The sequence below is a fragment of the Lepisosteus platostomus genome, chromosome 5 (assembly GCF_059453375.1).
Source record: "Lepisosteus platostomus isolate fLepPlt1 chromosome 5, fLepPlt1.hap1, whole genome shotgun sequence".
Classification (NCBI taxonomy): Eukaryota; Metazoa; Chordata; class Actinopteri; order Semionotiformes; family Lepisosteidae; genus Lepisosteus; species Lepisosteus platostomus.
In genome coordinates this window covers 977414-1004209 of record NC_142615.1, presented here as the reverse complement: position 1 = coordinate 1004209, position 26796 = coordinate 977414, and the positions used below count along the sequence as shown (strand labels likewise).

The 26796-nt window shown below is 47.7% G+C and overlaps 2 protein-coding genes and 1 long non-coding RNA gene across 6 annotated transcripts; 2 read left to right on the top strand and 1 right to left on the bottom strand.

Annotated features, from left to right (window-relative positions):
• Positions 1 to 14438, bottom strand: LOC148662333 (uncharacterized). 3 transcript variants are annotated; one of them, XR_015936749.1, is made up of 6 exons: positions 10851 to 14438; positions 10688 to 10725; positions 8883 to 9009; positions 4345 to 8760; positions 879 to 993; positions 1 to 790 (listed from the first exon to the last, which is right to left on the bottom strand). It is a non-coding gene; the product is annotated as an uncharacterized LOC148662333 (long non-coding RNA). The 3 variants fall into 3 exon arrangements; XR_015936747.1 differs by having other exon boundaries at positions 10688 to 14438; XR_015936748.1 differs by lacking the exon at positions 8883 to 9009 and having other exon boundaries at positions 4345 to 8730; positions 10688 to 14437.
• A 1881-nt stretch (positions 14439 to 16319) lies between these two features.
• LOC148662332 (H-2 class II histocompatibility antigen, A-Q alpha chain-like) lies at positions 16320 to 20194 on the top strand. Its single transcript, XM_088631095.1, has 4 exons — positions 16320 to 17127; positions 17442 to 17696; positions 18432 to 18713; positions 19128 to 20194. The coding sequence occupies exons 1-4, from the start codon at positions 17064 to 17066 to the stop codon at positions 19256 to 19258; spliced, it is 732 nt and encodes a 243-aa protein (XP_088487221.1). The 5' UTR covers positions 16320 to 17063; the 3' UTR covers positions 19259 to 20194.
• Positions 20195 to 20459: 265 nt separating this feature from the next.
• LOC148662331 (class II histocompatibility antigen, B-L beta chain-like) lies at positions 20460 to 26182 on the top strand. Of its 2 annotated transcripts, none has more exons than XM_088631094.1 (6): positions 20460 to 20713; positions 22192 to 22464; positions 23309 to 23498; positions 24050 to 24163; positions 24402 to 24428; positions 25122 to 26182. In XM_088631094.1, exons 1-6 carry the CDS (start codon positions 20626 to 20628, stop codon positions 25135 to 25137), a joined length of 708 nt encoding a protein of 235 aa, XP_088487220.1. In that variant the 5' UTR covers positions 20460 to 20625; the 3' UTR covers positions 25138 to 26182. The 2 variants fall into 2 exon arrangements, with proteins under 2 accessions (XP_088487220.1, XP_088487219.1); XM_088631093.1 differs by having other exon boundaries at positions 20540 to 20713; positions 23217 to 23498.
• Positions 26183 to 26796: the final 614 nt, after the last annotated feature.

The window sequence follows — 26796 nt, the reverse complement described above, 5'->3', positions numbered from 1 at the left end:
AGGAGCTTTTGTTAATTTAATTCTTGTGAACAGTAACACACTGATAAATAAAGACACAAGGGCTGTGGGTTCTTACTTCTCACCCTCTCACTGCTGGGGAGAATCACACTGCAAATTCAACAGCTCTCAGCCAGGACTTGAACCCACAACCTTGTGCTCAGGAGCTCAGCACCATCTCCACTCCTCCACTGGCTCCTGTCCTGAAGGAGAGCTCATTCGGTCTGTCTTTTATCCCTCACTCTCGAACCCTGAGCTGGGAAGGCCAAGAGCACACAGGAGCCCCAGACTCACAGAGACAATGTGGCTCAGTAGAAGAGCTCTGGGCTTCTAACACAGAGGCTGTGGGATCAAAACCTGTAGAAAACAAGATGCTTGGTTTTCATTTAATTTGCACAAATATTCACATAATTACACTTTTATTTTTTTTTGATTTTTTAGGAACAACTGAGACCCAACACAGGGGAGCCTGTAGGACATCCAGCAAGATTAATCCTGAGACCCAAAACAAGCTCCAGTCCTCGTTTAACAGTCTGAGTTTTATAGGGGATCATCCCCAACGAGGCCCAGGAGAACAACCTGCAGCCTATAATCACCTGCCTAATTGGTGGAAGACGATTGGTGGGGAGACAGTTAAAAGGCAGGAGGGGAGGCCTTCAGTCTGGTGCTGCTGGGGACAGAGAGCAGTTGTGCTGAGCAGAGCAGGAGGGAAGAGCTGCAGAGCTGAGCTGTGTCGGGGGAGGAGGTCTGACTTGTCTTCACAGAGGCCTGGGGAAGCCGACTGCACGTCTAGCTACAGTTGGGAGAAGAACTAGAGGTTTGTCTTGTGGTTTCTGGAACGCTTCATCTCAAACTGTGAATAAAGAGCCCTGTTTCCTTACCTTGTGGCTGTGAGTGTCTGTCCTGAGAGCTGTCCAGCTGTGCCTCAGCTGCAGTAGGAGGATGGGGACTGTTAACTGCACAGTGGGTCAGGACAGGTCCCTCATCCCCTCTCAGCTGAAAAAGATGGAAAAACTACTGGGTTTAGCTTCTGTGTGAGAGACTCCCCTGGCCAGGAGGTGAGAGCAGTCATGAGGATCAGCTGTTACTTGTTCCCTCATTCTCCCAGAGTGAATCCCATCAGAGGGTCACCAGCCCCCCTCCCCTGCAGAGACCTGAACAACAGGACCACTGAGCAGTAGGTCTACAAACTGTCCCAGATCGGTTTCTGTGTTGGAGGCGAGAGCTCTTTTCTATCTCTGCTCCTCCAACAGCACTACTGCCCTCTGTCACTGCCTGCTTTTCAAATGTCTTCTGACCAATCATCTTTGTCCCAGGGGTCAGGTGACTGAATGGAGCAGGTCCTTGTGGGTGATGCAGTTCTCCCAGCCCTCTGCATGAGCTCTACTCCACCCCCCTCGTTATACACACTGGCTACAGCCTAGAATTAACAGCTGCATCAGTAACCCAGGGGAGGCAGCCTGTTGGCCACCATTCCCTCATGGCCTGCTGGGAAATGTAGTGCAGCCTGGAGGGGATCACTCTGCTGGAGAATCAAGGGGCAGGGGAAGAGGTAGATGTTTAGCCTCTCACCTCCCTCCATCTCTGAGCTAGACGCCTCTTGGTGCAGTGATTTCAAACAGAAGCTGTGACTTTAATAAGGGTGCCCCTTTCCTTTCTGTCTGAGGCTGCAGCGTGGGGGTTTGGGTACAGTGACAGGAGAGAACACTGGCCCCCTGACTGTGAGAATCATGAGATGTGGTGTGACCAGCCCCTGAGTTAATATTCACCACCTCCCCATAGTGACTTTATTCACAGCTCCACCAGCTCTGCTCTTGACACAGCTGTTCTCCAGTCAGGTTGCTTTTCATGATCAAGATGACACCAGGACCCCTGCGAGTTGTGCAAATAACAGGCACAGCTTTGTGCTGGAGTACAGAGAGCCCCAGGGGTGAACTTACCCACATTGAGTTCAGAGTCCTTACACCGACCCTATCTGTAATCAGGAAATGATAAATCGGATTCAGCACTCGGTCACTGTGCTGCCACAACACAGGTAAAAGCTCAGTGTGTCAAGATTAATGCAGAGGACAGATGTACAGTTCAACACAGGTCTGAACACTACAAGTCAAGGTCTGAGAGAGCAGGAAAAGGCTGGAGTGTTACTGCAGCAGGTGTGGGAGATGAGGACACAGGGCTGCACACTGGACAGTATGTGTGACAGTTAAGGGGGGAGTGTTCAGTATTACAACAATGTACAGGAGAGGACAACACCAGTGAGCCTATCACAACACTACAGGTACAGAGTCCAGCCCACCATGACCAGAATTACAATACAAGCACAGTCAGGGTACAGGGTTGAGTACTACTTTACAGTTATGAACTTAAGCCATAAGCCTGAGCACTACAGCAGTATATTGAGATACACCGATAAGAGAGCAGTAGAGTAGGCATCAGCACAGCCCCGGTAAAAAGTTTAGTACACAAAGTTTACCTTAATGGTAAGTACACTCCAGCCTGCGGAGTTAAATATATAGTGATGATTACAGTAGTACATTGAAAAGCTCAGAACACAGACTTGAATATTTCAACAGTACTACAGCTCCCTTAGGCCACAGTGCTGAGTATTACAACAGTACAGGAGCAGAGCTCAGTACATGGTTCAGACTATAAGCTTAGAAAAGGTGAGAGTTCAGTCTATAATTCAAAGTACTATGAAAATACAGACACAGAGTTGAGTAAAGCATCTGCAAACTACAGCAACGTTAGGGGCATTGGGGGGAGTAGCACTATGGGACAGGAGCAGAGTTCAGTTCAAGTTCCAGAATAAACGCAGAACCAGTGAGTTCAGTACCCAGTTCTCAATCATACAGCAGTACATGTGAGGTCAGGAAACAGATATGAGTACTACAGTACAATGTACAGTTATGAGGTTAGGATATAGTTCTAACTACAGTAGTACATACCAGAGCTACAAAAACAGACTTGAATATTACAGCCAGATACCATGGAAAGCCTAGTCAACAGGTTTATCACAAAAGTACAGGAGCAGACTTCAGCAAATACTGCAGCAGTAAAGATCAGAACAGGCAAGAGTTCAAGGCAGATCAGAGTCTTATTACAGCACAGAGGCAGAGTTCAGTACACAGATCTCACTATTTCATCAGTACAAGCAGAAGCAGTATACAGGTTCGACAATTACAACAGTACAGGAACAGAGTTCAGGATCCAGGGCTGAGTATTACAACAGTACAGAAGCAGAGATCAATACACATTTCAGAATTTAAACTCAGTACACAGCTCTCATGTTTACAACAGTACAAGAAGAGTTCAGTACAGTACACAAGACTATTACAGTAGAACAAGCAGGACTTCAGGATACAGGTAAGGTCATTATACAGGTCTGAGAATCACAACAGTACAGGTACAGAGTTCAGTACATAAGTTTAAACAACTGAAGCTCAGTAAAGCACATAAGACAGAAACAGCAGTACAAGCAAGACTTCAGGAAACCAGTAAAGTCATTACACACATTTCAGTATTACAACAGTACATGTGAGGTCAAAATACAGATCGGAGTAGTACAGTACAATGTACAGTTAAGAGGTCAGCATACAGTTATGATTACAATAGTACATGTAAGAGCTCAGAGCACAGGCTTGAATATTACAGCACAATACAGGGGAAAGATTAACACACAGATCTGAGTACTGCAGTACAGGAGCAGAAATTGGTACATGTTTCAGAATTAAAGCTCAGTACTACAACAGTACATGTGAGGGACATTACACAGGTCTAAGTTACAACAGTAGAGGTCAGAGTTCAGTACACCTTTCAGAATCAGAGCTCAGTACAGCTGATTAGTTCAGCACACGTGACAGTCAGTATTACAGGAGAACTTCAACACTATTTTTACATTTCCAGGTTATACTGAATCGTTGATGAGTGTGTTTCACACGACAATGAAACCTCCACCTCACAACACAACAGAGATGAAGTTTCAATGTACTGTCTGAGCAACACCATATCACCATCACGGTCTGCAGGTCAGAACGAGGCAACAAAACAGAGACGTGAAAGCAGCCCTCTTACACTGTAAACATGCTCTTGACCAAGAGATGTTGCCACTATATTCATGTTAAATATTTTCATGAAACCGATACAGCGACATTTTTTAGATTCCTTAAATATTGTGGAAAAAAGCAGTAAATTTGATGGAAAATCACACATAAAAGAGACATTCCTGCAGGTCTTATATTTCTGGAGGACATGCTGTGTCACAGGCTGTGTTTGTGATCTGAATGAGTGCAGGTGAACTGAATTCAACAGCTCGATTTCAAGACTGTTCTACCCACAAACACTACTTACTTGTCAGCTCAGCACACAGATGTTGAACAGTTCTGGGGTGAAATGTGCTGCACAACCTGTGCTTGCTGGATGGGACTTGTGGAGGAGACCCACATCAGTGCCCGTGTTTATGACCCGTCTCCTTCCTGGCTGATCCCTTGGAGAAGGAGACAGTGCTCTCTCACAACAGAGGAGCGGACCAGCAGAAAGTCAAACACGCGACAGTGAGGCTTCGATTGAAATCGAGACGCCAGTTCAAAAAGACCAGAAAGGATTAAGGCTGGTAGGAGAGCCCATTTCAGGTGTGTGTACAGCAGCTAGAGAGCAGGAAGGATGTGGCCAACATACAGCACGTTCACAAAAGTGCATTTAATATGAAATTTGTACAGTTTTCCCGATACTGTCAGTTTTTGTTAGCGAGATTTAATAACTGGTCTAAGCAAGTTGAGAGAGTTCAGCGCACAGTTTTACACACAGGTTTATCACAGGATTTAGAATTGGGCTGGATTACAGGTGAGAGCTCAGCACACTGGTGTGACACTGGGTATTAACATTCAGCACAGGAGAGTTTAGTACACAGATTTGAGTGTTAAATCACAGGACAGGGAACGGCACATAGTACTGGTTTGTCATTGAGTAGTAAAGTTCAGCACAGCACACCCATCAGTCGTTAATTAAAGTGGAGAATTCAGCACACAGAACCGTCATTATTACAGGACAGTACAGTTGAGAATTTAGTACACAGATGTGTCATGGAGTATTATAGGACAGTGTACAGAGTCCACCACACAGGTATGAGTATTACAACTGTCCATATTAGAGTTCGTCAAACAGGTGTCAAAAAGTATTGAAGCTCAATACAGCCGAGAGTTCAGTACACAAGTTTGAGTACTACAACACCACAGGCAACAGTTCAGCACTCAGGTTCAAATACTAAAACAATACAGTTCAGCACACAGGTGTGTCAGAGTATTAAAGCTCAGTGTAGGAGAGAGTTCAGTACACAGGTGTGAGAATTCAAGTTCACTACAGGTGAGTTCAGTCCAGCTGTGAGTATTACAGTACACTACAAGGGTTCAGAATACTGGCTTGTCATTGAGTATTACATCTCAGTACAGTTGAGAGTACAGCACACAGGTGTGTCTTGGAGTATTATAGTACAGCGTACAGAGTTCAGTACACAGGTCTGAGTGTTACAACTGTCCATATTAGAGTTCTTCACACAGGTGTGTCAGTGTCATCATTGCAGCTCAATACAGGTGATAATTCAGCACACTGATCTGTCCCTGATTATTAAAGCGCAGTACAGTTGAAGAATCAGTACACAGGTGTGTCTGAGTATTAAACTACAGTACAGGTGAGAGCTGAGCACACAGGGTTGAGTACTGAAGCAGAATAAAGGTTTTAGTTCAGCACACAGGTGTGTTGTTGAGTATAAAAGCTCAGTACAGTGTTCAGTTCACTGCTCTGAGTATTACAACTGTACACAGGTTCAAGTACTAAAGCACAGTACAGGTGAGCATTTAGCACACAGTGTGTCACCAAGTGCCAGTGTTAAGGTACAGCCTTCATGAGACGTCAGCACACTATTGTCAACACTACACTGTCCACAATACACCTCTATAATAAAACATGACATCAGAACAGTAACTGAAGTACCTGTCTCTGGGGTACAAGAGCTGTGTCCCCCTCTGGAATCGAACCCTGAACTCTGCAACCCACCGGTCCTAATCCCAGCTCAGCACTGCGAAGCTGCTGTTTCACAGACCACATGCAGCTGGACAGAGAAAGAGACGAGCAGAGAGACGCCACAGAGGAAGAAATACAGACAGCAGAGAGCTCCTCACCTCCCTCCCAACTCCCCGTCCACACCTGTCTTCCCACTGTCAGCCTCCGGCCATCCTGGAAAACTGGGGCAAAGAATACAGGAGAGATCATACAACCCACATCCCAACTAATCCACACCCATCTTCCCACTGTCAGCCTCTGGACATCCTGGAAAACTGGGGAAAAGATGACAGGAGAGATCATGCAAATGGCATCCATACCTGCCTTCCCACTGCACATCCTGGAAAATTAGGTTATGGAATGCAGGAGAGACCATCCAATCTGTATATCCATACCTGTCATCCTAGAGGCTGTCAACCTGTGGACATCCTGGAAAACAACACAGGAGAGAGTCCAATCAGCATACTTACCTGTCTTTCCACTGTCAACATCTGGACAGCCAGGAAAATCAGGGAAAAGAATAAATGAGTCTAAATTCGATCCCAACTCCACACCTGTCTTCCCACTGTCAGCCTCTGGACAATTAGGAAAACAAGAGACTGGAGAGAGCATCTAACCTCCATCACAACTCCCCATCCACTCCCATCTTCCCACTGTCAGCCTCTGGACATCCTGGAAAACTGGGGAAAAGATGACAGGAGAGATCATGCATATTGGCATCCATACCTGCCTTCCCACTGCACATCCTGGAAAATTAGGTTACGGAATGCAGGAGAGAAAATCCAATCTGTATATCCATACCTGTCATCCTAGAGGCTGTCAGCCTGTGGACATCCTGGAAAACTGGGGAAAAGAATACAGGAGAGATCATACAACCCACATCCCAACTAATCCATACCTGTCTTCCCACTGTCAGCCTCCGGACATCCTGGAAAACTGGGGAAACGAGAGACTGGAGAGAGCATCTAACCTCCATCACAACTCCCCATCCACTCCTGTCTTCCCTCTGTCAGCCTCTGGACATCCTGGAAAATAATACAGGAAAGATCATCCAACATGCATCCCAACTAATCCATACCTGTATTCCCACTGTCAGTCTCTGGACATCCTGGAAAACTGGGGAAAAGATGACGGGAGAGATCATACAATCCACATCCCAACTAATCCACACCTGTCTTCCCACTGTCAGCCTCTGGACATCCTGGAAAACTGGGGAAAAGATGACAGGAGATCATACAATCCACATCCCAACTAATCCATACCCGTCTTCCCACTGTCAGCCTCTGGACGTCCTGGAAAACTGGAGAAAGGAATACAGGAGAGATCATGCAAATGGCATCCATACCTGCCTTCCCACTGCACATCATGGAAAATTAGGTTATGGAATGCAGGAGAGACCATCCAATCTGTATATCCATACCTGTCATCCTAGAGGCTGTCGGCCTGTGGACATCCTGGAAAACAACACAGGAGAGAGTCCAATCAGCATACTTACCTGTCTTTCCACTGTCAACATCTGGACAGCCAGGAAAATCAGGGAAAAGAATAAATGAGTCTAAATTCGATCCCAACTCCACACCTGTCTTCCCACTGTCAGCCTCTGGACAATTAGGAAAACAAGAGACTGGAGAGAGCATCTAACCTCCATCACAACTCCCCATCCACTCCCATCTTCCCACTGTCAGTCTCTGGACATCCTGGAAAACTGGGGAAAAGAATACAGGAGAGATCTTACAACCCACATCCCAACTAATCCATACCCGTCTTCCCACTGTCAGCCTCTGGACATCCTGGAAAATAATACAGGAAAGATCATCCAACATGCATCCCAACTAATCCATACCTGTCTTCCCACTGTCAGCCTCCGGACATCCTGGAAAACTAGGGAAACGAGAGACTGGAGAGAGCATCCACTCCCATGTTCCCACTGTCAGCCTCCGGACATCCTGGAAAACTAGGGAAACGAGAGACTGGAGAGAGCATCCACTCCCATGTTCCCACTGTCAGCCTCCGGACATCCTGGAAAACTAGGGAAACGAGAGACTGGAGAGAGCATCCACTCCCATGTTCCCACTGTCAGCCTCCGGACATCCTGGAAAACTAGGGAAACAAGAGACTGGAGAGAGCATCTAACCTCCATCACAACTCCCCATCCACTCCCCTCTTCCCTCTGTCAGCCTCTGGACATCCTGGAAAATGATACAGGAAAGATCATCCAACATGCATCCCAACTAATCCACACCTGTCTTCCCACTGTCAGTCTCTGGACATCCTGGAAAACTGGGGAAAAGATGACGGGAGAGATCATACAATCCACATCCCAACTAATCCATACCTGTCTTCCCACTGTCAGCCTCTGGACGTCCTGGAAAACTGGGGCAAAGAATACAGGAGAGATCAACACTACACTGTCCACAATACACCTCTATAATAAAACATGATATCAGAACAGTAACTGAAGTACCCGTCTCTGGGGTACAAGAGCTGTGTCCCCCTCTGGAATCGAACCCTGAACTCTGCAACCCACCGGTCCTAATCCCAGCTCAGCACTGCGAAGCTGCTGTTTCACAGACCACATGCAGCTGGACTGAGAGAAAGAGACGAGCAGAGAGACGCCACAGAGGAAGAAAGACAGACAGCAGAGAGCTCCTCACCTCCCTCCCAACTCCCCGTCCACACCTGTCTTCACACTGTCAGCCTCTGGACATCCTGGAAAACAACACAGGAGAGAGTCCAATCAGCATACATACCAGTCTTTCCACTGTCAACATCTGGACAGCCAGGAAAATCAGGGAAAAGAAATGAGTCTAAATTAGATCCCAACTCCACACCTCTCTTCCCACTGTCAGCCTCTGGACAATTAGGAAAACTAGGGAAACGAGAGACTGGAGAGAGCATCTAACCTCCATCACAACTCCCCATCCACTCCCATCTTCCCTCTGTCAGCCTCTGGACATCCTGGAAAACTGGGGAAAAGATGACAGGAGAGATCATGCATATTGGCATCCATACCTGCCTTCCCACTGCACATCCTGGAAAATTAGGTTACGGAATGCAGGAGAGAAAATCCAATCTGTATATCCATACCTGTCATCCTAGAGGCTGTCAGCCTGTGGACATCCTGGAAAACTGGGGAAAAGAATACAGGAGAGATCATTCAACCCACATCCCAACTAATCCACACCCGTCTTCCCACTGTCAGCCTCTGGACATCCTGGAAAACTGGGGAAAAGAATACAGGAAAGGTCATCCAATATGCATCCTAACTAATCCACACCTGTCTTCCCACTGTCAGCCTCTGGACGTCCTGGAAAATCTGGGAGTTAATACAGCAGAGAGCATCCAACCTGCATCTGAACTCCTCATCCAGCCCGCTGTGATGTTGCTCACGCTTTTGAGAGACAAAGCAGGAGGAGTCCTCTTGGGGCTCCAGATCACCACCTGGACCAGGGGCACCAGCAGCTCTTCATCACCATCGTCACCCTCACAGGCTCCAGCAGGCAGGGAGGAGGAGGGGGTGGCATGTGTGAACTTTAGGGACTTCCTGTTTCCCTAATTCAGGAATAAGACCACCTGGTTTCACTGACTAAAAACCACAATTACCCACCAGTATGGGATATAAACAATTATTCAGGAAAAGCACTGCTGGTTTGTCTGGTTTAGGGACCCTAGTTGGACAATTACCAACCAGTGTGGCAGATATCTCAATTATTCTGGAAAACCTGTCTGGGTGAGTGACTATACCAGTAAACCAGGAACCAGCACAGTGAATATATACAGTCATCACTGTGGACAGGAACTGTCTGGTTCAGGGACGAGACCACAGCTGACAACCAGAAAGGGTGAACTGATTCAGGAAAGACGTCATCTGGTTTAGGGACAAGGCAGTACAGTTAAGAAAGAGTATGGTGATTGTGTTATACAATTATTCAGGAAAAACACCATCTGCTTCACTGGAAAGTAAAATTAATAACCAGTCCAGTGCATATATAACACACATCTATCATTACACCATCTGGTTTAGTGATGAGACTGTACAATTAACAACCACTATGGTGAATACATACTGTAGGATAATTAATGAGGAAAAGCTTCATGATTTAGTGACTCCAAAGTAAAATTAACAACCAGTAGAGTGAATATAAGATTATTAATAGGGAAAAAGACTGTTTGGTATAATGACTAGAAAGTACTATTATCAAACAGTACAGAGAATATAGAAGATAATTAATAAGGAGAAACTGTCCAGTTTAGTGACTAGAAATTAAAGTTAACAACCTAATAACCAGTAAAGTGAATATACAACCTAAGTCATCATGAAAAACACTGTCTGGTTTAGTGACTAGACAGAAAATTTAACAGCCAGTACAGTGAGTAGAGAGCATAATAATGGAAAACTGTCTGGATTGCGATTGGAAATTAACATAAAAAGGGAGAATAATTAATACATAATTATTCAGGAAAATCTGTCCGATTTAGTGACCAGAAACTACAATTAACAACGGTGAAAATATAATATAACTAATAAGGAAAAACTCCATCTGGTTTAGTGACAAAGCAGTCAAATTAAAAACCAGTACAGAGAAAATAATAATACAGGAGAGATCATCCAACATGGATCCCAACTAATCCACACCTGTCTTCCCACTGTCAGCCTCTGGACATCCTGGAAAACTGGGGAAAAGAATACAGGAGAGATCATACAATCCACATCCCAACTAATCCACACCTGTCTTCCCACTGTCAGCCTCTGGACATCCTGGAAAATCTGGGAGTTAATACAGCAGAGAGCATCCAACCTGCATCTGAACTCCTCATCCAGCCCGCTGTGATGTTGCTCACGCTTTTGAGAGACAAAGCAGGAGGAGTCCTCTTGGGGCTCCAGATCTCCACCTGGACCAGGGGCACCAGCAGCTCTTCATCACCATCGTCATCCTCACAGGCTCCAGCAGGCAGGAGGAGGAGGAGGAGGAGGAGGAACATCCTGGCCGTCTCCCAGAGACGACTCCTGCTCCACCCCCTCAGAGAGCGCGGATCCGGATCGGTCCGGTCTGCTCCCAGTGGGATCGTGGAAGACCAGCGTCGCCTGTGAGGGAGACTCACCTGCCCTTCAGGACCAGTCAAGCAGACCCCCTTGTCCTCTACCTGCAGGTGTGGGGGCGCCCTCTCCAGCGGGGGACAGTGTTACCCCACTCCCAGTCCCTCCCTGCGTCTGGTGGGAATAAACAGGCCTGAAGGCAGCCTGTGCTCCACCGAGTCCCGACTGCTCCGGCCCAGAGCTGCTGTGCTGGAGAAACACAGGCGTGTTGTCCACAGGCTCTCTTCCTCACCTCCTCCTCCTGACACCCCCGGGCTCCTCCTCCTCCTCCTGACACCCCTGGGTGTCCAGGCACTGGGCTCTATTCATCATTATAATCATCTGTGACTGACCAGTGTCAAGAAAAAATAACACATAAATGAAAATAACCATCCCAGTGGACACCCACTGCAGACACTGGCTGGTTTAGGGACAGCTGTAGAATGAATGACCAGTACAGGGAATATATAACAGTTTTCATAAAAAAAACTACCTGGTTCAGTGACTGGACAGTGCAATTTACAACCAGCAGGGTGAATATAGAACATAATTAATAAGGAAGAACTCCATCCGGTTTAGTGACTTAAAATTAACACCCAGTAGGGTGAATACAGAACTTGAGTATTCATGAAAAACACCATCTGGTTGAGGGACTAGAAAGCACAATTAAACAGTGCAGTGAATATGACAGGTAATTAATATGGACAAACTGTCTGGATTAGTAATTAGAAATTAAAATTAACAACCAGTACAGTGAATACACAACAGAATTCACAAAAACCCATCTAGTTTAGTGACTCCAGTACAATCAGCAGTCAGGACAGGGACTATATCACAGACCTGTCAGTACTCAGGAAAACCCATCGAGTCCCGACTGCTCCGGCCCAGAGCTGCTGTGCTGGAGACCCGAACTGGAGAAACACAGGCGTGTTGTCCACAGGCTCTCTTCCTCACCTCCTCCTCCTCACACCCTGGGTGTCCAGGCACTGGGCTCTATTCACCATGAGAATAATGGAAAAACTGTGTCTAGTTTAGTGACCAACAATGAAACTTAACCAGTACAGTGAATAAATACCATACGTGTTCATGAAGAACACCAGCGTTTCAGTGACTGGACAGAACAGAGGACGTACAAGACAGTTCATGAGGACAAACTGTCCGGCTTCGTGACTAGAAATGAAAAACACCCACCAGTCCAGGGAACACAGAACAGTCAGGAACAACACCGTCCAGCTCACTAATTAGACAATCAACAACCATGGTGAATATATACCAGAATATTTCAGGAAAACCCCTGCCTGCTGTAGTGACTAGAAATTAACATTAACACAGCACAGTGAATATGACTCGTGAAAAACACTGGATACCTCTGTGGCTAAACAGTGATATTCAGAGCCAGTACCGTGAATATAGAATATAATTAATACGGAAAAGCTCTGTCCGGTTTAGTGACTAGAAATTAAAATTAACAACCAGTACCGTGAATAATGAACACTTATTCAGGAAAAACTCCGTCGGGTTTAGAGACTAATGAGAATAATTAACAACCAGGATGGTGAATATATACGACAATAACTCAAGAAGATCACAGCCTGGTTTAATGGCTACAAAACAATTAATAAACAGTAGAGTGAAGATATAACACGAGTATTCATGGAAAACACCGTCTGGTTCTGTGACTACAGTCCAATTAACACCCAGCACGGGGAATATAGAACATAATTAATAAGGAAAAACCGTCCGGTTTAGTGACTATTCAGTATAATTAACAACCAGTACCGTGAATACAGAACATAATTAATAAGGAGAAGCTCTGTCCGGTTTAGTGACTAGTCTGTATAATTAACAACCAGTACCGTGAATATAGAACATAATTAATAAGGAGAAGCTCTGTCCGGTTTAGTGACTCGTCTGTATAATTAACACCCAGCACAGTGAAAATTATTAAAGACAAATACTGTCTGGTTTAGCTACAATAAATTAAAATTAACAACCAGGACAGCGAATATATCACATAAATATTCAGGAATAACACCGTCTGGTTTACTGATTAGACAGTAATATTAACAACCAGTACCGTGAATAATGAACATAATTAATAAGGAAAAACTCTGTCCGGTTTAGTGACTAGTCGGTATAATTAACAACCAGTACCGTGAATATAGAACATAATTAATAAGGAAAAACTCCATCCGGTTTAGTAACTAGAAATTAAAATTAACAACCAGTACCGTGAATAATGAACACTTATTCAGGAAAAACTCCGTCGGGTTTAGAGACTAATGAGAATAATTAACAACCAGGACGGTGAATATATACGACAATAACTCAGGAAGATCACAGCCTGGTTTAATGGCTACAAAACACAATTAATAAACAGTAGAGTGAATATATAACGAGTATTATGGAAAACACCGTCTGGGTCTGCGACTACAGTCCAATTAACACCCAGCACGGGGAATATAGAACATAATTAATACGGAAAAACTGTCCGGTTTAGTGCCTATTCAGTATAATTAACAACCAGTACCGTGAATACAGAATATAATTAATAAGGAAAAACTCTGTCCGGTTTAGTGACTAGTCTGTATAATTAACACCCAGCACAGTGAAAATAATTATTAAAGACAAATACTGTCTGGTTTAGCTACAAGAAATTTAAATTAACAACCAGGACAGCGAATATATCACATAAATATTCAGGAATAACACCGTCTGGTTTACTGATTAGACAGTAATATTAAGAACCACTACCGTGAATATAGAATACATTAATAAGGAAAAACTCTGTCCGGTTTAGTGATTAGTCAGTATAATTAACACCAGTACAGTGTTATAGGTGAATATAACAATAATTAAAGACAGATACTGTCTGGTTTAGCTACAAAAACCTAACCACCAGTCCAGAAAATCTCTCATAAATATCCAGGAATAAACCCGTCTGGCTCAGTGATCAGACAGTACAATTAAGAACCAGTTGGGTGAATATACTGTATAAGAAAATGGGTTGGAACAACTTCTGTAGGGATTAGTGACTGAACAGTAATATTGAGAACCAGTACCGTGAACACAGACCATAACTAACACGGAGAAGCTCTGTCCGGTTCGGTGACTAGAAATGAAAATGAAGACCCAGCACCGTGAATACAGAACAAGTGTTCGTGAAAACCGCTGTGTGGCTCAGTGACTCACAGCACAAGTCACAACCAGCCGGGAAGACCTCAGAACAAGGGAAAGCGCCGCTTGTTCTTCTTCACTAAATAAACAGCCAGGCACACACGTAATAAATCTACCAGTGCAGTAAAAACCTTTCTTACTGACGGGTACAGGGAACATCCGAGGAGAGCAGGACGCCGATACTCATCTGTTTGACGAAGTAGCGCCGAGCGCCCTTCCGCCCCTCAATTAAACGGCAGAGTCTACTTCCGACGCTCAATTAAATAGGAGAGTCCACTTCCGCCCCTCAATTTAACAGCAGAGTCCACTTCCGCCCCTCAATTAAATGGGTGATTATTAATTATAATATAGATATAATGTAGATATGTTGAATCTCAATCTGTTTATAAGTCTGTTTTTGTTGAATTCCTTTAAAAATATTTGTACTTTTTTCCTAAGTAACCAAAACAGCAATCAAAAATTGTGGTTCCTAGTTAACACACAGGCAGTCCTGATTGGATCCCAGCTAACACACAGGCAGTCCTGATTGGTTCCTAGTTAACACGAAGGCAGTCCTGATTGGATCCCAGCTAACACTCAGGCAGTCCTGATTGGTTCCTAGTAACACGAAGGCAGGCCTGATCGGTTCACAGCTTGGTTCTGGACAGGCTGCGCACTGGGCCGGTGTGCTCAGGCAGACTCCTGTCTCGGCTCTGGTGTCGTCAGTCAGGATGAGAGAGGCTGCAGGCAGGACTGAGGATTTGTGTGTGTGTGTGTGTGTGTGTGTGTGTGTGTGTGTGTGTGTGAGCGCAGGCACAAGTATTTCTGAATCTGCCAGAACCCAGGTTTAGAAAACGTGGTCACGAAACCAACACTGGAAGAGACGTCCATCTACTTTCTCACGGCTTTATCCAGGACAGGGGCACAGGGAGCTGGGGTCTATCCCAGCACACACTGGGAGCAAGGCAGGGTACGGCCTGGACAGGACCCCAGCCCCTCCCTGGACACCAGTCCATCACAGGACACCAGTCCATCACAGGACCCCAGCCCCTCCCTGGACACCAATCCATCACAGGACACCAGCCCCTCCCTGGACACCAGTCCATCACAGGACCCCAGCCCCTCCCTGGACACCAGTCCATCACAGGACACCAGTCCATCACAGGACCCCAGCCCCTCCCTGGACACCAGTCCATCACAGGACCCCAGCCCCTCCCTGGACACCAGTCCATCACAGGACCCCAGCCCCTCCCTGGACACCAGTCCATCACAGGACACCAGCCCCTCCCTGGACACCAGCCCCTCACAGGATCCCAGCCCCTCACTGGCCACCAGCCCAGTAGTGAGAGTACTGTTAGTTCAATTGAGAGTATTGTATAAGTATTGTGAGAGTGATAAGAATACCGTGAGAGTATTGAGGCAGTACTGAGAGTACTGTTAGTTCAATTTAGAGTATTGTGTTAGTATTGTGAGAGCATTGTGCGAGCGATAAGAATACGGTGAGAGTATCGAGGCAGTACTGAGAGTACTGTTAGTCCAGTTGAGAGTATTGTGAGAGTGATAGGAATAGCGTGAGAGTGTTGAGGTCTTACCGAGAGTACTGTTAGTTCAATTGAGAATATTGTATAAGTATTGTGAGAGTGTTGTGAGAGTGATAAGAATACGGTGAGAGTATTGAGGCAGCACTGAGAGTACTGTTAGTCCAGTTGAGAGTATTGTGAGAGTATTGTATGAGTATGGTGAGATTATTGTGAGAGTGATGAGAATACTGTGAGAGTACTGAGGTAGTACTGAGAGTACTTTTAGTCCAGTTGAGAATATGATGAGAGTATTGTATGAGTATGGTGAGAGTATTGTGAGAGTGATGAGAATACTGTGAGAGTACTGAGGTAGTACTGAGAGTACTGTTAGTCCAGTTGAGAGTATGGTGAGAGTATTGTAGGAGTATGGTGAGAGTATTGTAGGAGTATTGTGAGATTATTGTGAGAGTGATACAAATACAGTGAGAGCACTGAGGCAGTACTGAGAGTACTGTTAGTTCAGTTGAGAGTATGGTGAGAGTATTGTATGAGTATGGTGAGATTATTGTGAGAGTACTGAGGTAGTACTGAGAGTACTGTTAGTCCAGTTGAGAGTATGGTGAGAGTATTGTATGAGTATGGTGAGATTATTGTGAGAGTGATGAGAATACTGTGAGAGTACTGAGGTAGTACTGAGAGTACTGTTAGTCCAGTTGAGAGTATGGTGAGAGTATTGTATGAGTATGGTGAGATTATTGTGAGAGAACTGAGGTAGTACTGAGAGTACTGTTAGTCCAGTTGAGAGTATGGTATGAGTATTGTATGAGTATGGTGAGATTATTGTGAGAGTACTGAGGTAGTACTGAGAGTACTGTTAGTTCAGTTCAGCTGTATTGTAGTCAAGTGTATTCAGCAGTTCAAGCAGTCCATGACAATTTAGTACCAACGTGTGGTTAATAAACTTCTCTCCTCGGTCTCAGTATGTTTCAATCTTCTTTAGATCCACAATATTTTTAGGTTACATTTCTGTGATTAAGGTTTAATTCAAATGCAGATTTAAAGACGAATAGTTTATAAATACGAGCCTGCAATCAGGAGTATCTTAGCAACAGCAGTGTGGGACAGTTTCGGTTTTTTTCATTGGCCGATGGAGAGAGAGGGAGGGAGGGGTTCCACCTCTCTGCTGCTGAGAGTCAGATTGAACTTTTTATACGTTTTCATCAGCGAGCAGTTCGAGGATCCAGGACTTTAGCAACAAAATGACATTCTTCCAGGTCCTAGGTGTGTTTCTGGCAGCTGCCTGGTGTGGGGTTCGTGCTAATGGTAAGTAAACACTGTTTTCTTACTCTACCAAAAACAAACAAACAAACAAAACAACATTGTAATATCGGATCATTTATCATAATCTGTCGTGTGGACTTGAGCGGGATATTTTTATTTGCACATTTGTAACCTTTCTGCAAAAGCTTGGATCTTCCTGGTAAGTGTGGCGGTGTCACAGAGCCCTCACTCTGCGGGCAGAGTGGACAAGGGAAGACCCGTCCGTCCACCTCGCAGAACGCTCCTGCTGTGAACCGGCAGTACAACCTGAAGAAGCTGCGTCGTATCTGATCAAACTATTTTGGTTTCTCTTGCAGTTCTGCATCATGGCTTCCTTTTAACTGCCTGCCAGTCCAACGTCACTAGAACTTTAAGTGAGATGCAGCTGGATGGGGAGGGGGTCGCCTACATAGATTTTGACCGGGAAGAGGTGGTCATGACGCTCCCACAGTTCGCAGACCCCATCAGCCCTGGTGGGGAGTGGGTGCCACTGGCCCTGGGTAACAGGGAGTTCTGCAGAAACAACCTGATGAAAGTGGCAAAGGCCGAAGGATACCCTCCGGAGAGGAAGGGTGAGGTGGCAACAGTCTTGTTTATTTATCGTCTCCCCCATTCCTTACTCCACCAGCACGTCGTGCTTTCTGAACTGTACCGCTCTGAACCAGACACGTATACCTCAGCCTGTGCCTCGTCCACACCAGCTGTCCTTCTGCTGGGAAGCATCCTTACAGCGGGATGTCACAGGATGGGGAACAGGCTGCCCAGCCCTGTGGTTGAAGCCGATACCCTGGCTTCTCTCCAGACACAGCTGGGTGAGCTCCTCCAGTCAGGACAGGAGGCTCTTCTGTACACAGAGGGGGGTGGGGGTGGGGAACAGGCTGCCCAGCCCTGTGGTTGAAGCCGATACCCTGGCTTCTCTCCAGACACAGCTGGGTGAGCTCCTCCAGTCAGGACAGGAGGCTCTTCTGTACACAGAGGGGGGTGGGGGTGGGGAACAGGCTGCCCAGCCCTGTGGTTGAAGCCGATACCCTGGCTTCTCTCCAGACACAGCTGGGTGAGATCTTACAATCATCAGACCAGAGCAGACAGGAGGTCACCACTCTGGCCCAGGACCATAACTTTCATCTGTTTCTCCTACATAATTGTGATTTTAAAGACAAGGATTGACTATGAACTCCCCAGGTCTGAAGGGTAATTTGACAACTGAGAATGAGGAGCCCAGAGCTGTGTCAGTAAGGAAACTGTGGATGATGTCATCAGTACCTTCGTCCATCCAGCATGGTGAGATCATTTCTGCATGCCCTCAGATGCGCCTACTGCGATGGTGTACCCCAGAGACAGCGTCGAGCTGGGGAAGCCCAACACGCTCATCTGCTCCGTCACGGACTTCCACCCGATGGGTATCGGGGTGACCTGGACCCACAACGACAGGCCAGTCACCGAGGGCGTCACCCAGACCACACCGCTCTCTGGGAGAGACTTCAGCTTCAAGGTCTTCTCCTTCCTGCCCTTCACACCCCGGCTGGGCGACGTCTACTCCTGCCAGGTGCAGCACAGCGCCCTGCCCGAGCCCCTCGCCAGACTCTGGGGTGAGTGCAGGGCTCCCTCTGACGCCGCCGTCCAGAGACGCTTCCCTCGGCGAGACAGACGCGCTCAGACAGTCCCCCCAGTGGGACTGTGTTTTCCCTAAGTGTTGCCTGTGTCGCTACAGTGACAAGAATGAGATAAGAGGTTTGTACTGATTCCGTGTCCTGGGAAGAGCTGTGGGCGTGGGCAGTGATTTCAGTAAATGAAAGATGTTCTCTAACAGTGACAAGTCCGTCTCACTGACCAGTGTTAGAAATCAGCTCTGCACGTCAAACACAAGCTCCTGTCTTGAAGTAACGTGCTGGAGAGAAGCCCTGTGTGTCCTTCTGCAGAGAGCCAGAGCAGGGGGTCACAGGGCCACCCTGCTCAACAAGGGGGACAGCGACTGTGTCATCATGTCATTTGTCCAACTACAGAGGTGGAGACGGAGACGGGGACAGAGTCTGACATCGGGCCGACAGCGTTCTGCGTGGCGGGCCTGACCCTGGGGCTGCTGGGAGTGGCAGCCGGGACCTTCTTCCTCATCAAGGGCAGCAGCTGCAACTGAGAGCAGGTACTGGTGTGAAGTGTGTAGCCCCCCACTGGACACCAGCCCCCCACTGGACACCAGCCCCCCACTGGACACCAGCCCCCCACTGGACATCAGCCCCCCACTGGACATCAGCCCCTCCCTGGACACCAGCTCAACACTGGACACCAGCTCAACACTGGACACCAGCCCCTCCCTGGACACCACTCCAACACTGTACACCAGCCCCTCCCTGGACACCAGCCCCTCCCTGGACACCAGTCCAACACGGGACACCAGTCCAACACGGGAGAACATGCAGACTCCACACAGACAGCACCCAGGAACTGAACCCAGGGCCCAGCAATGCTAAACACTGCACCACTGTGCCAAGTACTTCCATGTAGAAATAGAAAAACAGAGGTACAGTAAATGAGCCCCAGTTTTCCTTTTCTTCGCCTGTGCATCAGAAACTCGTTAGAAGATGTGACGATAGAGACGTTTTTATAACGGATTGGAACATTTTACAAGGATAAATCGCCCATTAAATGTGTTGCATTTTGTGAGGAAAGTAATGTGATATTTGTTCTTTAAAGTTTATTGATGTAAATTCTTTAAAACAATGATTAAGAAAATAAATTTGATTTTGTAAAAGTTTACTCAACAGAAACATGGAGAATTGTTTTTAAGTACTTAGATATGCAAAAGTAAACACATGTGATAAGTACTTCTATTTCACAGAGAATACAGCTTAATGATTTTTAATTGCATTTCCTGTTCAACAACAGTAATCTCATATTTGACACATATATGAGGATATTGAGTAGCTCTTGTTGTATCGCAATGCTTCTGTCCTCTTCATTGGTAAAGGTTTATTCTGTCCTGAGTGAACAACAGACTGTATAGTACACACGCAGTAAAACATGGGCTAAATGTAACAAATACAAAATAAAATGACTTGAGACGTGTCTGGAATTTAAATTGAGTAGGGGTGTCACCCCAGTGTCCAGGTCTTGACCCATCATGGCCTCCTGATCACCCCCCTCTCTGAACTGGCCTCATCCCTCTGCTCTCCTCCCCCTGAGAGCTGCTGTGTGTGAGAGGACTGGAGCCTCATGCAGGTGGGGTACACACTGGTGGAGCAGGAGGGGATCCCCGTTACTGTCCAGAGCTCCGAGGGGAGAGCCCAGAGGAGAGCTCCAGAAGTCTGAGGAACTATAGTGTCTTGTACTATATGTGCAGGGACTGTAAGCAAGCCTAGTTTTCAGCAGCTGCTTCCCTCAGACACAGATGTTGCAACAGCTCAGCGCCTGTTGATTGGTGCTCTGTATTTACCCCACAGAGAGGAAGAATTAGCAGCCTGTCCTCTTCCTGCACACTTCCTCAGCACTGCTCCTGCTCTCGAGATGTGGGCTCAACAGGCCCTGTGCCGTCTCCAGCTGCTGGCTGTGTTTTCAGGGTTCCACTGGGGCCAGGGAGATCACTGTGGAGTGGGTAAGTCACATGTTCTCCTGTGAAACATGAGAACGATGACATTTGGAAGAAACGTCAAATTTGTAATGAAACAAATATCTATCTGTCTATCTCGCGGGTAAATGCACGTCCTTTTCAGAACATGAAACACATTTTTAGCAGGGCCGTTTGACGTTCCAGTGAGAGGGTGTTCAGGCAGTCCGCTGTACACCTGCAGCAGGAAGTAACTGTACAGCCCCTCGCTGCGGTCGAGTGTGTCAGGACCCATCTCGGTTTGACACCGTTAGGTACAGGTGCAGGCTGGTGCCGCTGTGTCGTCAGAACCGCCACTTTAGGGTGGGGGGGGTCTTCTCCGGGTGCTGGATGAGAAGGCCCCTGTCCCGGCGGCTCTGTGGACTGCTGTCCAGATCAGACCCCTGACCCCTGAGCTGGATCTCCTCCTTCGCCGCGTTGTACAGTCCCCTCGGGACGCTGGACAGGGGACGGCTTTCAGTGCAACAGTGAGCTGGTGTGGCGCGCGGGAGACTGGACCTGCAGTAAGGGACAAGACGACTCCAGGGAACTGCAGCAGCAGGGCAGCCAGGTCGTCAGCTGAAGGAAAGACAATGGAGGGAGCGTCTCAAGAACAAACTGTTTTTTCAAACTGACAGCAGTTCTGGAACGAAAATGATTTGTGACTTTTTTACTAATAAGGACAAACTAATGCTGCAGTTTGTACCTGCAATAGCAGTACGTACAGGTGTGTCCATAGGTGCCAGCATGTTCTGAGTTTCTGCAGAAATTTAACCTAAAATGTGCTCAGATCCTCATCTTAACTGAACTGATCATCCTAGAGGTTCACATACTTTTTCCGACAAAGACATTTAATGCCGGATCATTTTGATCAATCAGTAAATGAAAAGGTATATCCTTTTGTGTGTTATGTGTTTTATAGGGTTCTCTTGATCTGTTTTCATGACTTAGATGAAGATCTGATCACATGTTAGGTCAAATTTATGCAGAAATGTGGGAAAGGGTTCCCAAACTTTCTAGCACCACTGAACACATAACAGTGTTACTGCATCCAAAAGACAGGAGACTGCACCTGTGCTGCTGCTGTGCGTAACTCTGGGCCGCATCAGGAGAGCAGAGAGGGGTCTGGCCATCGTCAAGAAATCCCCATTGTATTTTCAGATCAGATTGTCTCGATTGGCCCGGGCAAACAGCAATCGAACAACCTGTGTGGCTCTTCTGCAGCTGATGAACATCCCAGGGAAGGTCCTGGTGCTTCACTGAACACAGACTCTCTCTCTCTAATGCCAGGGGCTCAAACCCAGTCTGACAGTCTGAGAATAACAAGGTTGTGTCGGATCTACAGTACGTCGATTTCTAACGTGTCGCAAACGTGCTCTTGCTGGGAAACCAGTGGCCAAATAAAAACGAAATCCGCGATGGAGCTTGACTGTAACACACCTGCTGGACATCATGACACTGAAGACAATGTCTGTTCTGTGTTTCAGAGGGACATGTCTACCAGTTTTCAGGTTCGTGTCAGTTCAGTTCGAGGAGCCCGGATGACGTCGTCTACGTTGAGAGTTATGTCTTTGAGAGAAAGGAGTTGATTCACTATGACAGCCGGGCGGGTCAGTTTGTGGGGTACACTGAGTACGGGGCGAAGGTCGCAGAGAGGTGGAACAGCGATCCGCAGTCGAAGGCGAGAGTGGTGACTATCAGGAACACCTTCTGCAAACCCAATCTTGAGCTCGCCTACGACCATATCCTGGAGAAGACAGGTGAGCCTCAGCTCTCGTGGGCCGGCCTGTGTGTGTCCGCCGCCCGCTGCTCTCGCGATCGGGACCGAGCTCTTTCTCGCTGCGCCATGCCTGCCAGTCGCAGTGTTTATTTCGCTGGCACACTGCCGGGTTATTTCACCAAACTTTCCCCCCAAATAAAGGCGTTGAATTCAGGATCCTGTGCTCAGAATCGTTACTCCTGCCCCACTCGGGCAGACTGAGGGAGCTGGAAACGGGGCTCTCGGCCAGCCCAGCTCAGAGGGCCGTCCTCCGTGCTGCTGCGGGTCTTGAAGTGATCTGATGAGGACCGCGGTGAACGTCTTCGCTCAGAGGGTCTGAGACAGCTGTGTGAGACAGCTGCCTGCTCGGGCTGCAGTCTCTCGAGAGTCCCCGAGACGGGACTGTTGGATCTCAAACTAGACCAGCGCCCTGCCCTGTCTGTGGGCCCCCTGACGGCCTCGTCACAGATCAGACAGCTGCTGCTCGCCCCGCCTGTGACTCACCCACAGCGGCTTTGTGATCGTCATGAGGAAACTCAGGATCGTGTAATCCCCGTGCAACAAGCTGGGTTCTGCTTGCGTTTGTCTGCCTGGTCCTTTCAGGGGACTGTTTTGCAATACAAGCTCCACTGAATGTGTGCAGGTAGCCTCTCCCCTGTCTGGGTGGGGTCTGGGCTCTGTGTCCAGGGTTGCTGAAGAGATCTGATCCGCTCTGATCTCACCGCTGTGCTGTGGCCTGGTCTTCCCTGCCAGTGGCGCCCTCGGTGAGGATCTCCCAGGGCAGGCTGGGGGGCCCCGGCCAGCCCACCACGCTGGCCTGCCACGTGCTGGGGTTCTACCCACAGCTCGTCAACGTCACCTGGCTGAGGGGGGGGGCGCCGGTGACGCGGGACGTGACCTCCACTGGCCTGCTGGCGGACGGGGACTGGCACTACCAGATCCACACCTACCTGGAGCTCGTGCCCAGGCCCGGAGAGACCCTCGCCTGCAGGGTGGAGCACAGCGGCCTCAGGGCGCCCCTGGAGATCACGTGGGGTGAGGCGCCCTCCTCTTCCTCCCTGCTTCAGCCCTGAGCACGCCAGCACGCTGGCCTGAGTCCCCTCCTCTTCCTCCCTGCTTCAGCCCTGAGCACGCCGGCACGCTGGCCTGAATCCCCTCCTCTTCCTCCCTGCTTCAGCCCTGAGCACGCCGGCACGCTGGCCTGAATCCCCTCCTCTTCCTCCCTGCTTCAGCCCTGAGCACGCTGGCACGCTGGCCTGAATCCCCTCCTCTTCCTCCCTGCTTCAGCCCTGAGCACGCCAGCACACTGGCCTGAATCCCCTCCTCTTCCTCGTTCTTCCTCTCGTGTTGCCTCGGCACCCCGGTTCCCTCTGGGGGGGGTCAGTGAACCCCACTTCGCCACCTCGACCCCCTCTGGGGGGCTCCAGGGTGAGCCAGAGGGGACCCCCTGACTCCCAGGGGTGAGGCAGCGCCTGTCTCGCGACTCTCCGCGGGTCGGGGGGGGTGTGTATTCGCGCGCGGTCCGGGAGCTGCTCTCCCACCCCGAGCCAGACTGAGGAGCAGGGGTCTCTGTCCTCTCCTTGCAGAGCCCCCGGCCCCCGGATCCCAGCGGAACCAGATCGTGATCGGAGCCTCGGGGCTCGTTCTGGGTCTGAGCCTCGCCCTGGCCGGAGGACTCTACTACAGGAAGAAATCCACAGGTACGGCGAGGCGGGCGAGGCGGCGTTTTCCAGAGGGAGACCGCAGGAGAACCAGGGAGAGAACAGCAGTGTGGTCCAGCCACCTCTCACTCACCGGCAGACGAAGACGACCGATGGGGAGAACCGCATAAATCAGTGGCATTTAAACTGCACAGTCAACCCCTGAGTGCGCGGGCTGGACGAAGAGTTTCTCTCCTGTGTGTTCTTCCTCAACCTTTTTCTCTTTCTCTTTCTGCAGGACGTGTACTGGTGCCAACAAGTTAAGGTAAGACACCATTGACTGACACACACTCACTCACACACCCTGGACAGGACACCAGCCCCTCACAGGACACACACACACACTCACACACCCTGGACAGGACACCAGCCCCTCACAGGACACACACACACACTCACACACCCTGGACAGGACACCAGCCCCTCACAGGACACACACACACACTCACACACCCTGGACAGGACACCAGCCCCTCACAGGACACACACACACACACACACACACACCCTGGACAGGACACCAGCCCCTCACAGGACACACACACACACTCACACACCCTGGACAGGACACCAGCCCCTCACAGGACACACACACACACTCACACACCCTGGACAGGACACCAGCCCCTCACAGACCAGTTAACTCCCCAGCCAGTCTGTGGACTGTGGGAGGAAACCAGAGCTCCTGGAGGAAACCCACAGGAACCCAGAGAGAACATGCAGACTCCACACAGACAGCACCCCAGCAATGCTGACCCCTGCACCCCTATGCTGCCATGCAGTTAACATGCCCCTCACACTGGCTGGACGATTCTAAACTGGAACCGGTTTGATGTTAAACCAGCGGATGTGTTTGCAGACTCTAAAACTCCAACCCGAGCCGCTGAGTGAACAATGTTGGGTTCTGCTCGGACGGCTCTATGAATGTGTTTCATGAATCTCTGCTTCCGTTTAACAGACGCATCGGATCCTGAATGTGATTTCTGCACCTAAAACAACTCAGCAGACATCCGAACTGGACCGTCCTTCAATTCAGTAACCAAAAAACAAACTACATTATGAGGCAGCTTTTTACCCTTTTAATAACTGATACGAGTCATGGGATAGAGTGCTTTTGCAAGCTAGCGTTCCTGTGTGATCAGCTTTTACTCCACTGAAATCGTTTTTTGACTCTGGGGTTCAGCTGTGAGCAGGGTGCCCGTGGTCTGACTCAGCTGGGGTCTCAGTCTTGGGGTCACCCTTCGGGCATTAATAAATCTCTTTTTACTGTGTACCACCTGAACCACTACAGTGCTGCCAAGAGGTTCCAGCATATCGGTGATCTCACGCAGCTTGTGTGAAATATTATACTGTTGAGATGCAAAGCATGTGTAGATAATTTCAGGATTTCTGTTACTGTTTGAAGTTAGGGACACAAGACAGAGGTATGGTATAGTGTACAGTTACTAAAGAAGCAGCACTAACTAACGCTCACTAACAGTGCATAGTACAGTGAAAAGTGTTTCTCATGAGTCTCTCAGGTGCAGTATATATAAATAGAACAGCAGACAAGACAGTCGACATCATCTCATATCATCATATACACAACACTCTGACTGAAGAAGCACTGCACCTGCATACCAGGCTCTTACTGGGAAACACCTGCATACTGACACATCAACCAGGCTCTTACTGGGAAACACCTGCATACTGACACATCAACCAGGCTCTTACTGGGAAACACTGCAGTACTGACACATCAACCAGGCTCTTACTGGGAAACACTGCAGTACTGACACATCAACCAGACAATAACGGGGCAGTACCGACATAAGAACCACAGAAGTTCGTCCGTTAAATCTGAAATCCGTTAAATCGAGGCATAACTGTACTAAAGGTTAAACCCAAACTGGCCCCGTAGTTCATAGGGGAGACAAACTACTTTTTTTTTAAGAACTCAAAGAATTTATCTATCAGCTCAGTGTGGAACTAATCTTTTGTCTTCTTGTTTAAACAGTAATAAAATGCCATTTAAATGAATCTGGAGTTTTCAATGTGAAAATTATTTCATGAAAGGAATTTCCCAATAGTCCTGTTTAGTCTACAGAACCTGAACACACAGTGTACTTGAACTACCTGAGAAAGAAAATTCTGTGTGAGACCAGTACAGGAGGCTGGTTTCTGTGTGAGACCAGTACAGGATGTTGGTTTCTGTGTGAGAATCATATACATAAAATATATTTTTTAAAACTAAGGTCTAGGAAATACTATATACTAATATCGTTATGGTGAAATACTGGGGTATGAAAGGCGCTATATAAGTGCTAGGAATTATCATATACTAATATTGTTATTATGGTGAAATACTGGGGTATGAAAGGCGCTATATAAGTGCTAGGAATTATCATATACTAATATTGTTATTATGGTGAAATACTGGGGTATGAAAGGCGCTATATAAGTGCTAAGAATTAATATATACTAATATTGTTATTATGGTGAAATACTGGGGTATGAAAGGCGCTATATAAGTGCTAAGAATTAATATATACTAATATTGTTATAATGGTGAAATACTGGGGTGTGAAAGGCGCTATATAAGTGCCAGGAACTCCTATGGGGTTATCTGTGGAGTTATGATGACTAGAGCCGTG

Coding starts and splice junctions, on each gene's coding strand:
- LOC148662332 (XM_088631095.1), top strand. CDS start 17,064: ATGACATTCTTCCAGGTCCTAGGTGTGTTTCTGGCAGCTGCCTGGTGT. Junction 17,128..17,441: donor GTGTGGGGTTCGTGCTAATG/GTAAGTAAACAC, acceptor TTTCTCTTGCAG/TTCTGCATCATGGCTTCCTT. Junction 17,697..18,431: donor ATACCCTCCGGAGAGGAAGG/GTGAGGTGGCAA, acceptor GCATGCCCTCAG/ATGCGCCTACTGCGATGGTG.
- LOC148662331 (XM_088631093.1), top strand. CDS start 20,626: ATGTGGGCTCAACAGGCCCTGTGCCGTCTCCAGCTGCTGGCTGTGTTT. Junction 22,465..23,216: donor CCATATCCTGGAGAAGACAG/GTGAGCCTCAGC, acceptor CTTCCCTGCCAG/TGGCGCCCTCGGTGAGGATC. Junction 23,499..24,049: donor GCCCCTGGAGATCACGTGGG/GTGAGGCGCCCT, acceptor CTCTCCTTGCAG/AGCCCCCGGCCCCCGGATCC.